Genomic DNA, 13843 nt, shown 5'->3' on the forward strand with positions numbered 1-13843 from the left:
TTATATATATTAATAGGTACATCTATCTTGCATCTCAGTTAGATACTGGAAATGAAGCTATGAGGTCATGTTATCCGTACCCCAGTCCCTCATCTCCCTTTAGTGTGCTGAAAGATGTTATCAACCTTTTTCTTTATGTGGGATGGTTTTATGTGGCTGTTCTTTGTTTCTTATAAACACCTAGTAATTATTCTGTAAGTTCTTTCATTCTCATAATGCATGTTTTTGAAAGTGTATTGTTTTGCTGAGTAATTTTCCTATCTTTGCTGTTTGAAAATGTTTGATATGTTTCATGGTATGGGTTTCAAGTAGTGCATCAGTAACTTGATTGCTGCTTTGAAGATTATTTAATAATCATGTAAAATATGGTCAAGAACTGTTTCTGCCAGATTTCATTGCAGAATCCTGAATATTGATAGATGAAATGTAGGCTGGACTATCCAAATTATCCATCTCTCTGCTATTCCTCGTTGGGGTTTAAGTGATAAAGTAAAACTAAAATGTCATCTTGCAAGTGTTTTCTTTTCACATCAGTTTGTATCCTTTGATGATCTCAGGAAAGGTCTGTCGTCTATCTAAATATTAATTTATACTTGCAGGGTAGATTAGACTTAGAAATGTAGTATAATCTGAGTACGTGACTACTGTGCTGTTCTCTTTAGAAAGCAATTGATTATAAAGCATGGTTTGTTTTTATAGTACTCACACTTAAAAATAGTCTATTTTCTATTGCTATGGTAGCACACTAAAGAGATGTTTGAAGATAGCCTGCTTAGTAGGCCAGGGGAAAATAAAAGTAGTTTTTGAAGTGTACAGATGTTGGATTTTTTCCATTTAGTCATCCATGGCAAATAATTATTCTGTTTTGTTTTATTGACCATTGTATCCCTAGTGTCTGTATTTTCCTAGGGCATAGGCTCTCGATAAATATTTGTTGAGTAGATTAAACACTTATAAATATTTAAGGGTCATAAAGTTAGTTTGTTAGTATTTTACCCATTCAGAAAATGTTACAGGCTGTAAGTTTTAAGAATACTGCATAAGTAGGCTAGCCTAATTATGCATGCACATAGCAGACATTTGTGACTGAAGATAATAGCTACTATGTTCATACCAAATAATACTTTCTAATTTTTCTTTCCTTTGTAACTGTGGGTAGCCAACATTAGTTTATTCTTATTAATTAAGGCTTCTAGTTGACCAAGTACAGTTTTGTTGATTCTTTGCTGAAATACCCTACTTAATGTCTGTTGATATTATCTTTGTTGATAAAAGAAGGTTTTGGAGGGGGGGGGTCTTACATCTAAAAGTTATCATTATGAATATCAGTTATCAGTTTCTCCAACAGTTATAAAAAAATACAACTCTTTAAATATTTGGGTCGTGGATAGGAACAAGCTTACTGTGGTCGATTTTTTTTTTTTTTTAATGGTCTGTGCTTTGTTGAATACTTATAATGCTAAAAATTTATGGAGGCTCAGAAAATTTGAATATACATTCGTGGGAATATTTTTTTAGGACAATTCAAAGAGATTTACTTATCTTTTTTATAACTTTTTATACCAACTCTAATCCTTGCTGTTTTCTCTTAATTATAATGTTGATAAACTATATGTCACATATCACCACGTGTTGATGATTTATATTCTTTAAAATCAATGTTATATGTTTATGTTAACATGTATTTTTTGGGTAGGCATATATGATATTATTCTAAGTGGATACTGTAATATATTAGTGGTTTGTATTGCCTGAGATGTTATACAAATTCTGTACATACAATATCACATACATTCTAAAAGGACAATTATATTTCATAGATGAACACAGGCTATTAAAAAGGCACTTAAATAACAATGATTCTTGAAGAATCAGTAAAGGCAGATAGTTTTACACTCTATGACAATTCTCATAGTGGGATTTTTTGGGGGGCTTTCAAAAGTTCAAGTCTCATTTTGAGATAAGCAGTTGTGTTCTGACGTTAATACCATTGGACTTCTATTTGCATTTTAAAAAATCATGTGTTGTATTTAAGCTGTTCTATAATGCTTTCTGTTGAAGACTTAAAAATCTGAAGTTTTTTCATATAAATAAAAATATACATAGGATAACTTGATTAAATTCTTCTTCATATTCTCCTTTCTCAACTGTCTCAAGAAAATAACCCAACATGTCAGTTGTCAGCAGTAAGTGTTTATAAAGTAATTTCTAGTTGGTAGGCTAGTATGTTTCATTTGCATAGCATAATATTTGCTATTGTGTTAGACTTTACATCCCCGGAAAATATCTTATGATGCATTTATGTGACTCTAAATTTAATATGTTAATTTTCTCATTCTCTTCTTGTAGCATTTTCAGTTAGCTTTGGTTGACTGTAATCCCTGCACTTTGTCCAATGCTGAAAGTAAGTATTATTAAGTACCATACTTTTCCACCTGTATTAGATCACTTCATTGCTAATAATAATGATGATATTAGTGATAAATTCTGCACAATATTTTCTTTTAGAACATTGAATATAACTATATTGGTTGCCATGGCTACTTGTACAGATGGAACATGTGAAACCAGATATTGTGAATAGCCTGTGTCTAAAATAGATAGGCCAGTGATATGGGTTGTTGAATTAAAAGTATCTGCACTAATGATCAAGATTGATTATTTTTGTGTATTATTATAGATTACTTGGGAGGGGCTAAAAACAGGTTGCCAGTCTTTTGGGAAAAATGAGCCTTCAAAGATTGTTATGTGGTAGCTCACTCATTCCTGCTGTGTGGTATTAAAATTATTAGTAATTATGAAGACATACTTTAACTTTTTATTATAGTTTTACATAACATATACAAAGTTTGAGGTGACATTTTTCAGTTAATTTAAAAAGAATGCATTTATGTAATATGTTTTAACACAATGATTTTCTTCAAACAGTTTTTCCTGCTCCTATGTAGATTTCTTTCCAAAAGCAGATTGGGTTAATTATAATATGTTTATCAATAAGTAGATGTTGGTATATTTGTTTATTCAGTGTGCTTTATAAAGTATCCAATAAAAAGATCTAAGAATATTCTTTGAAGCTGGGTTTCTTAAAAACTTTATTACTTGAAAAATAAAAATTTTAATTTAGAGCATAAGAAAAATTGAGCAATTAATGACAATTTCAGGTTGTTGAAAGGATTCTAGGTTTTAGAAAGTTAGTATTTTGCTGTAAATTACTTTTTTTAACAGTACAGATAGGTGTTAGTGAAAAGTATCTCAGTGTTTAGAAATGCCAAAGGAAATTGTTGAATCAGTGAAAAAGTTGTAGAATTTTGACTATAACATGGCTTAAGAAATAGCATGCATTAAATCATCACCTAAACCAGACCAATTATCTCATATTTCTACTAAAGGCAATTTCCTGAGAAAACATAAAAGATGTATGTTTTCTTAAATGAAACCCAGGATTTGGTACTGATCAGTGTGTTTGCAGAATAAATGGTGGAAAAGTAACCAATGTAGCAATATTTTACAGTTTATAAGATAAAGTTAGATTTGAAAGATAATGTAACTCATTGATTTAGTAATTTGTAAAGTGTTAATTTATGCTTTTTTCTTAATTAAATATCCAGGTTATATCAACCATCTTGAATATAGATCCTTAAAATTCTTTTAAAATTTGTTTATGGGAATAAGAAAAGAACTGATTTTCATTTAATTCATTATTGTCTAATATGTAAAAGCTAACTTTGGTAACTATTCGTCAGTTTGGATGATAACTTTTGAGGGATATTTCATAAGTGTCAAACTAAATGCTTTGGTAGATCCTCATTTTACCATACTCAGTTTAAAATCTCAGTTATAGATCATTACTCTTGAGAGGAAAACATCTACATAGATGAGTACCATAGGGCAGAAAACTTTCATATTGAATTTGAAGAGTACAGTTTGAACCATTATGAATACACCTTCAAGTTTGCTGTGCTTCTTTCTGTTGGCTATTGAGAAGGGAAATAGGAAGTAGGATGACCAGGATCTGTTTTTGCCTAGGACTGAGGAGTTTCCTGGGACTTCCAGTGCTAAAAGCTTGGTCACTGTAACAGGAAGGCATGTGCTATGTTTAGACTTTAGGCCATTATATTAATAGTTCAGTTCATTTGGGTAGTTTATTTTAGACAGTCTGCATGATTACTTGGTAACCATGATAGTGGCTGATGTCTCACAGAGCTCTAACAAATGTAGAGTACCTACTTTGAGCCAGTATTACTGTTTTAACAGGCAAGCTCTTTGTTTTCATAAAGCTTATTTTTCTTGGAATATTTTATGTCATCACTGTTATATAATTTGGTTTTAATAGGTTTTTTTTATTAAATATTAGCTTTACTATGTTTTTTGACTTGGAACTTGGTTTTTATATACCATGTTTTAAAATGTATACATTATAAAGATTTTCTTTATTTGCTTAATGTTGCCCTTTTGAACTTTGTAAGACATATTACTTGCTATAGATTTAATGCTAATTTTAATAATTACATTGGCAAAAACTTTGATAATGACCAACAATGAATATATGGGGTTTCTTATCATGTTTGTGTTCTTGATTATTTTTATATTCTATTTTATTACAAGCAAATAAAAGTTATGTTCCTCTATTACTTAAATCTATATAGTATAGACTATGCTTATGTTTTATGTTGTTGTTACTTAAGTTACCTCAAACTGTGCTGTATTGTTATTGATTTTTTATTTTTTTATCATCCTTTGCAGTTCAATTTCACATTGCCCACTTATATGAAACCCAGGTAGGTGTTTTAACTTACCCTATTTAAAACAAAAAGAATTATCACTTATACCATGCTTTAATGAAGTCAGGTATATACAGATAATTTAATGCAGTTCTGGGCATTACTTCTTAGGTAAATTTTATATTTTATATTCATTACATGTGATCAAGATGTTGCTCAGTGAAATAGTTATTATATAGAGGGCTTATTGTGTACAAATAAGTTTTTTTTTTTTTAAAGCCATGATGCACTTTTCTTTAACGATACTAAATCTTGTATGACGCAGACATAAAGTTTTTGTTATTGATACTTTACAGGCCCCTTTCCCTAATTCAATCAGTCCCACTCCAAGCACAAAATAGGAAGTGATTCAATAATAATCATCAAAATCAGGCCTGTTTGGCACTATGATACACTTGGAAAAAATTAATGAGGGAGGCTTCCATTGGTTCCCAGCCCAGAATATTTCTACCAGGATAAATGGTCTCTTTTTAAAGGAACTGGAATGCCATAAGGGGGTAGACGTTTCGTTTAATATACTTTAACTCTAAACTTGATCCATTTGGTGCTCAAATGGCTATATTTAAGATTTCTCTTATTCTTGATGCAAAATGCGTTGTTTTCTTTTCAAAATGTTTATAGATGGTGGTTGTAATGCACTGTTCTTAAATAGTTTCTTTTGCTTTCCTTAAGATTGAAATATATCTACATGCCACATTTTGAAAGACATATTAGAGTCACCTGTTGATGTCCTTACTATTACTTTTATGGCTGTTTTATTTTTAAAAACTTCAGTTTAATTTTAGAACATTTTGCTTTTGTGTATGTCAGATTTTGCTTAATTGTATGGTAAAAGGCATAACATTCACTTTAGGCAGTGGTATGGAAAATCAGAAATAAATTTTTATGGGACTAAAAATTAGGTAATCATAGTTTACACAAACAAATTTTATAACAACTTTTTGGGAAAAAAATACTGTTTATGTGCACATAATTTGTAAGGTCTATTTTGGCCCAAGTATAACAATAAGGCATACACACACAAATACACACACACCATGCGAGCTCATGCCCAACAGTTACAAGATCCTGCTATATCCCGTTATTTATGTTGTTGTGGGATATAATCAGATAGTTTGAGATCATTTATGCTGGTGGTTCCCAAATCCAGCTATGTAGCAGAATTATTTGGGAAGCTTTATAAATCGGAGCCATCATGGGGAGCTTTAAAAATTAACATCAGATCCCTGGGTATCTCCAACCAACACCCCACCCCACCCCACCATGTCACTGAATCAGAATTGATACACACTCAGGTTGAGTTCTGATTTTGTTTTCCCTAGTTTTTCTAGTTCTCTGTGACATCATTGGTCAGTTACTAGTTGAAGCAGCGGTGTCTTCATCTTTATTTTTGATGATTGTTTTAGCTGGAGGTAGAATTCTGTTTATTTGACCTCTTTGAAATTTGCATTCCAGTGTCTTCTGGCTTTCATTATTTCTGATGAGAAGTTGTCTGTTGGCCTTATTAATTAGGTGGCAGGAAGATGACACTGTAAGCATATGAAAGGATTGAAAAATCTCTACTCCAGTGATCATAACAAGAATTTTGATTTTCAGGTGAAAAAATAAGAAAAGCAAGATGGACTACATACCTACATATAAAAATTTAATTTTTACAGTTCAACCAATTTACACCAATATATCTTATTTATGAATATAGATTTAAAAAATTTAATTTAAGTAGTTAGATGTGGTTAATGGCTACTGCTAAATAACCAAGTTATTTTCAAGTTTCTCTATATAGGAAGAAGTGTTCCCACTAATAAATGAAGAAAAAGAATTCAGTGTCATTTCATAATCCCTGAGGGCCCTGATCCCACATTACCTTCACAGGCTTAAACAATGAAATCATAATTAAAACTGAAAAGTAATAAAATACCTCTTTACTTAGAATGATTAAGGATGGTCTCTTGGGCATGAGCTGTTTGGATTGAGTTCTGAATGGAGAGAAGGAGCCATTGATATGATAAATTAGGATGTGTGTATGTGTGTGTATGTGTATGTATGTTGGTGTTGCTGGGCCATTCTAATAAAGAGATGTTAGCGATACTAAATCTTGTATGACGCAGACATAAAGTTTTTGTTATTGATATTTTACAGGCCCCTTTCCCTAATTCAATGGCTTTGTAGTATTGAGTGTATAATGTTAGAAAGACAAAAAGAGGTCTTTTGTAGAGATGGAAGTATAGGATTTCTTAAAAGGTTTTTTATTAAATTTAATCATATGCATTTAGGTTTGTGTAATTCTACTGAGATTTCATCCCTCCAACCACTGTTTTTTTTTTTAATGGTCTTACAGACAAAGCTGTTAATATCTTAGTAGATTTTAAAAATTCAGTTCTATAAGGTTTCTATGTATATTGACATACCATCTATAAAGATCACTGCTTCCCTATACAGTCATGCACTGCATAGTGATGTTTCCAGTCAATGATAAACTGCATATACAGTGGTGGTACCTTAGGATTATAATAGCATATCTTTACTGTACCTTGTCTATGTTTAGATGCACAAATATTTACCATTGTGTTACAATTGCCTACAAAATTCAGTACAGTAACATGCTATACAGTTTGTAGCCTAGAAATAATAGACTATGCCATAAAGCCTAGCTGTGTAGTAGGCTATACCATCTAGGTTTGTGTGAGTACACTTTATGATGTTTACACAACAATAAAATCACCTAACACATTTCTCAGAGTATATCCCCATCATAAGCAATGCATAACTCTATAATGTTTTATCTCTAAATGAATATATCATCATAAATTATTCTTGAACATTTATATTGATGAATGAATTTACCTTCTCTATATTATTAGCTGGGATTTCCAGACCATTTTTTCTAATAGTAATAAATAATATTAACTGGCCTTATTTTCTTTTTCTTGATTTTAATGAAATAACTTTAACAGTTCGTCATCTTCTTATTAGCCTTTAAATGTAAAAATGTAGGATTTTCTCTTTCTATTCTATTATTATAATGTTAGTTATTTTTGAATAGATGAAAAAGTTCTAAAAGAATGCATTCCTCTTCCCTCCATTTCCCCAGGCACGTATTCCCCTCTCTAAAGCCACCAGAATTACCAGTGGTTTTTATATCCTTCCAGAGACAGTGCATATATTAGCAAATCCATATATGTTTGCACATATATTTGTTTTTCTTTACTTTATTCAAATGATAGCCAATTATGTATGTTCTTTCCTGACCTTGCTTTAATTTTTAACTTAATGTATCATCTTAGAAATCATTCCATATCACTACATGTACAGCTACATCATATCCTTTTGCATAGATATACTATAACTAATGTAACTACTCCCCCTTTGGGAATAATTACAAATAATGTTATTATGAATAAACACTATTTATAAGAATTATTTCAGTTTTGACATTGTCTTCTATCAAGCATTAATTTATTGCCAAAACACTGTAGACTGATCTCATCTAAATATATTAACCAAATCCAAAAACTCTGAATAAAATTGCATGTGATATAGTAAGTATGTCATGAACATGTAGGGTTTATTTCATGAATTCAGACATGATTCAATGTAAGGAAATCTATTAACAAAATAAAAATCAATGTTAGGAAAGCTAATGATATGCGAGGAAGGAAATATAAAAGATTTTCAAAAGAAATTATTAGTTTATTAAGTATGAAATGTCTGATTTCCTTAATATGTTAGTTGTTGTATGTCAGTTGTATTTAACTCATGCTAGTTTTGAGCCCCGGGCCTTGTGAGGCATATGTAACTTAGATGTCTCTACCTTGGGAGACACGTGAACTATTTTTCAAGTTACATGTAACTCGGGCACAGAAAACAATAAAACAACAATGCATTTTTCATTAAATTACAAAGGATTGCTTTGTTTTCGAAGTTTTTATTCTATTTTCATAATAAAGCATTGTGGCCCCAGGGAAAAAAATTATTTTTCCTAATGTGGCAGTCAATGTGTTAAATACTAAGTTTACCAGTTGATATCTCTTGACGTTTCACTTTGGCACTTCTTGTTTTATATTTATTGTGAAGGTACATCCTCAGGCTTTCAAATATACAATTTGGCTTGTGATTATCTTGCAAATTTTTTTAGTGCAATTTTTATGAAACCATGGATAAGTCAAAAATTCATGTTATTTTTGACTATGAGTTCCGTCATGGAACCAATACAGTGCAGACAGCTCGAAATGTCAACGAAGTGTTTGGGAAGGATGCGGCTAATGAATGCACAGTATGTTGATGGTTTGAGAAGTTCTGGTAATTTTAATGTTGAAAATGAGCCACGTGGCCTACCTGACATCAAGGTGGATAATGTTGAGCTGAAAGCTCTAGTGGAAGTGAATCCATCTCAACCCACAGGTGAATTAGCAGCAAGGTTTGATGTTACTGTTCCAATAATATTGAACCATTTGAAACAAATGGGCAAGGTAAAAAGGCTGGATAGATGGGTACTGCATGAATTAAACGAACATCAGAAGAGAAATCGCCTTGAAGTTTGCCTTTCTTCACTGTCACGACATAAAGGCCATTTCTATACCGTATTGTTACGTGTGATGAAAAATGGATTATTTTTGACAATTGCAAGCATTTCGCACAATGGTTGGTTGGGAAAAGGTGAAGTGCTGAAACACAGTCCAAAACTGAATATTCATCAAAAAAAGCCAATAGTGTGTGTTTCGTGGTCCAGCACTGGTATTATCCACTACAGCTTAATGAAAACTGGTCATTCGATTACAGCAGATGTCTATTGCAACCAATTGGATGAGATGATGAGGATGCTTGCGAAGAGGCTGCCGAGATTGGTCAACAGAGACAGGCCAATCCTCTTGCAAGACAATGCTTGACCACATGTTGCACAATGCTTCTCAGATTACAGCAGCTGGACTTGGAAACTCTTTGTCATCCACCGTATTCACCAGACCTTGCACCAACTGACTACCACTTCTCCCAGGCTTTGGACCACTTCTTGCAAGGAAAAATATTCAATTGGCAATAAGCTGTGGAAAACGCCTTTTGAGATTTCACTGCCACTCGCTCTCCAGGCTTCTTTGCTGCAGGAGCATACTTTGATTAATTGTATTGCTTATTGTTTGAAATGTAATAAACTAAACTTTTGATTTTAATAGGTCAGAATCTTGGTATTCTGAAAAAAATTAACAGGAAGATAAACCACTAGCTAACTTGGTCAAGGGGCTAAAAGGGAGAATAAGCACAGATATACAAAGTAACATAACCATGGAAACAGAAGAAATTAAAATGATAAGAGACTGCTTTGCACACCTCTATGCAAATGAACTTAAAAGCCTAAATGAGATGGACTATCTCCCAGGGAAATGCAGATTAGCACAATTGACCTCATTAGAATTGAAAAGGTTATAGAAAGGCAATTTCCATAAAAGAAAGAGTTATTAAGTAATACTTTACATAAAGCACCATACCCAGATGGTTTTACAGGGGAATTCTACCAAACCTTTAAATTCCAGATAATTTCAGTGTTCTATAAATTGTTGCAGAGTATTGAACATGAAGAAAAATTTCCTCATTTTCTCCTCCTCTTTTGAGGGGGATGGGTTATCACAGGTTTTAATCAGACCTTGAGAGGCATACATGTTTGATAATAGCAAAGGTCCTTTCTACACTTCTTTTTTTTTTTTTTTTTGAGACAGAGTCTCACTTTGTTGCCCAGGATAGAGTGAGTGCCATGGCGTCAGCCTAGCCCACAGCAACCTCAGACTCCTGGGCTCAAGCAATCCTGCTGCCTCAGCCTCCCGAGTAGCTGGGACTACAGGCATGCGCCACAATGCCCAGCTAATTTTTTTTATATATATTAGTTGGCCAATTAATTTCTTTCTATTTATAGTAGTGACGGGGTCTCGCTCTTGCTCAGGCTGGTTTTGAACTCCTGACCTTGAGCAATCTGCCCGCCTTGGCCTCCCAGAGTGCTAGGATACAGGCGTGAGCCACCACACCCGGCGTGCACTTCTTGATGTCTATAGCATGTTTTTAAAAATGTAATACAAGTGAAAAGCCCTAATTTTAACAGGCTATAGTGCCTTAATATCTGCTTTTTAAATATATAACATAAATTTTACCATTTTAACCATTTTTAAGTGTATAGTTCACAGGCATTAAGTACATTTACATTGTTGTGTAGCCATCACTGCCATCCATCACCAGAACTTTTGCATTATCCCAGAGTCAAACTGTATATCTATTAAGCAGTAACTCTCCATTACCCCGTTCACCCAGTTCCTGGCAAGCACTGTTCTACTTTTTGTTCTCTGTGAGCTTGATTACTTTGGGTATCTCATATAAGTAGAATCACAGAATATTTGTCTTTTGCATCTGACTTATTTCACTTAGCATAATATCTTTAAGGTTTATGCATGTTGTGGCATGTGTTAGAATTTTACTTCTTTTTAAGACTGAATAATATTCCATTGTATGTATAAACCACATTTTGTTCATCTACTCATCTGTTGGTAGACACTTGAGTTGCTTCTACTTTTCTGTGATTGTGAGTAGTGCTGCTTGATCATGGGTATGTGTAAATGTTCGGTTCCTTGCTTTCAGTTCTTTTTGGTATATACACAGAAGTGGAATTACTGAATCATATGGTAATTGTATGTTTTTTGAGGAACAGTCATACTCTTTTTTCTCATTTCATTTTCAAGCCAGTTATTACATTGATACCTGAACCTAATAAAAGACAGTGTAATAAAAATCAACATACAGACTAATATCACTGATGAATATTGATATAAAACTCTAAATAAAATAATAACAAAGAGAATGCTGTATCTCATTTGAAATTCTCTCTTTCTCTGACCAAGTGGTATTCATTCCAGGAATGCAAGGTTGTTTGAATATTAGGAAATCCATTAATATCTGACTTCATAATAATAGCGCTAAAAGTAAAACCAAATCATTATCACTATAGATTCTGAAAAGACCCTTGACAAATTCAGTAACCATTCTGAATAAAAACACTCTTTAGCATAGGAATTGAGGGTTACTTTATTATCATGACAAAATACATTTGCTTTATTGGCCGAAGCTCCTTTCACTTAAGGGGAAGCACTAGAGACATTTTCACTAGAATCAGGAGCAAGGCAAACAGCCCATTATCTCCATTACTCCTTGTTATTATATTATATAGGTATCAGCCAATGTAGTTATCCAAGAGAGAGAAATCAATTAGAAGCACAAATTAACATATGGAAATTAATAGCCTTCAACAACAATAGAGTATAACATTAGGAAAAAAATCCCATTTACGGTATCAGCAAAGTAGATTAGATATTTAGGAATAAATTTAAAAGATATACTATGACCCAACAGTGTAAAGATCTTGATTCTCCATGAGTTAATTTATGAATGCACCAGAAGTACCAGTAGAAAAAATACCAACAACCTTTTGTCAAGAATTAGCTAAGTCAATATGGAAAAAGCATGCTAGAATAGCCAAGATAAAATGGGGGTGGGGGGTGGTGTATAGGTTACTGTGTCAAATATTAAAATATACAATAAAACCTATATAATTAAAAGTGTGGTACTGGCATGTGAAGACAAATAGATCTGGAATGTCCTAGAAAGCCCAGAATAGACCCAGGTACATATAGAAATTGAATATGTGATAAAAAGTGATATCTTAAATTCCTAGGGCTCAGATGGATTTATTAATAAATGGTTGTGGGACCACTAGGTAGCTGTTTGGAAAAAAGTAAAAATTAAGCCCATAACTCCCACCACTCACAAGAATAAACTCCAAATGAATTACGGTTAAATGTAAAAATGATACTGTACAAATACTAGAAGAAAACATTATGAACTCCTCTTCAAACCTGCAGTAGGAAAAGGCTTTTCTAATTATGACTCCAAATTCAGAGCCAATAAAAATAATGGCCAGCATGAACAACATAAAGGTAATTTCTGCATGGCAAAAATAAAACCCACCATAAATTCATAGGATACCTAAGAAACTGTGAGAAAACGTTTGTAACATATGCCACTGACAAAATGCTAATATCCCTAATATGTAACAAACTCTTAAAATTTGAGGGAGAAACAAAACCCCAGTGAAAACATGGGGAAAAAGACATGAACAGTCATTTCAGAAAAGAGATAAAAAGCCATTAAACACAGGGAAAAGCATTCAGACTTAGAGAAGTGCAAATTAAAACAGTACTGAAATACAATTTCTCACCAGTTTGGTGAAAATTAAAAGTGGCTACAGGAGTGTGTGTGTGTGTGTGTGTGTGTGCATATTCATAAATATATTTAGTAGCTTTGTTGGATTCTGGAAACCATGACCCTCCCCAGCAGCAGTGAGCACACTAGCTGCCAGATGTTGGTTTCTAAATACGTTTCTTAATGAAAGGAACCAGGGATCCTTGGGGAGAAGTGGGTAATTGCAGGGCCTAAGCAAGGAAACTACAAGGTGAGCCTTGGAATATCTGTGGTACCAGAAGGTAAGGAAATGTGCAAAAAATGATGGGAGTATGTCAAAAGGACATAGCCAACTTGAGGAGTTGGGGTTCCTAATTATCAATTCTGACACAAGCTTAGAAACAAATAATTATAATAATGGAACATAAGGTAATATATCAGTCCCTACTGATATAATTAGTAATTGAGTAAGTGGAGGAAAAGGGACGGATATTTCCCTAAAGGTAATTACTGATTACAAAGGGAAATTCTTCAAAATAACTAGCCAGTACTTTTTATAAGTGTCAAGGTAATGAAAAGTCAGAGACCTGAGCTCTGTCCCAGATTGAAAGAGAGAAAGGAGACATGTTAACTGAATATAGTGTGGGATCTTGGATTGGATCCTGGACCAGGAAAAGTGGGACAGTTGCTGAAATTAGAATACATACTGTAGATTAGTTAATAGTATTTTACCAGTGTCAGTTTTCTCACTCTTTCACACCTGTAATCCTAGCACTCTGGGAGGCCAAGGCAGGAGGATCATTTGAGTTCAGGAGTTTGAGACTAGCCTGAGCAAGAGCGAGACCCTGTCT

General features: G+C 33.0%; 1 protein-coding gene across 10 annotated transcripts in view; it reads left to right on the top strand.

The window, feature by feature from the left end:
• KDM6A (lysine demethylase 6A) overlaps nt 1-13843 on the top strand; it is a 194811-nt gene that overhangs the window by 122471 nt on the left and 58497 nt on the right. For all 10 annotated transcript variants that reach the window (XM_012754078.3, XM_012754081.3, XM_012754080.3 and 7 more), the window contains exons 7-8: nt 2350-2404; nt 4744-4778. In XM_012754078.3, coding sequence (XP_012609532.1) covers nt 2350-2404; nt 4744-4778 — 90 coding nt within the window. The remainder of the gene's footprint in view (nt 1-2349; nt 2405-4743; nt 4779-13843) is intronic.

This window comes from Microcebus murinus, chromosome X (assembly GCF_040939455.1).
Source record: "Microcebus murinus isolate Inina chromosome X, M.murinus_Inina_mat1.0, whole genome shotgun sequence".
NCBI classification, from domain to species: Eukaryota; Metazoa; Chordata; class Mammalia; order Primates; family Cheirogaleidae; genus Microcebus; species Microcebus murinus.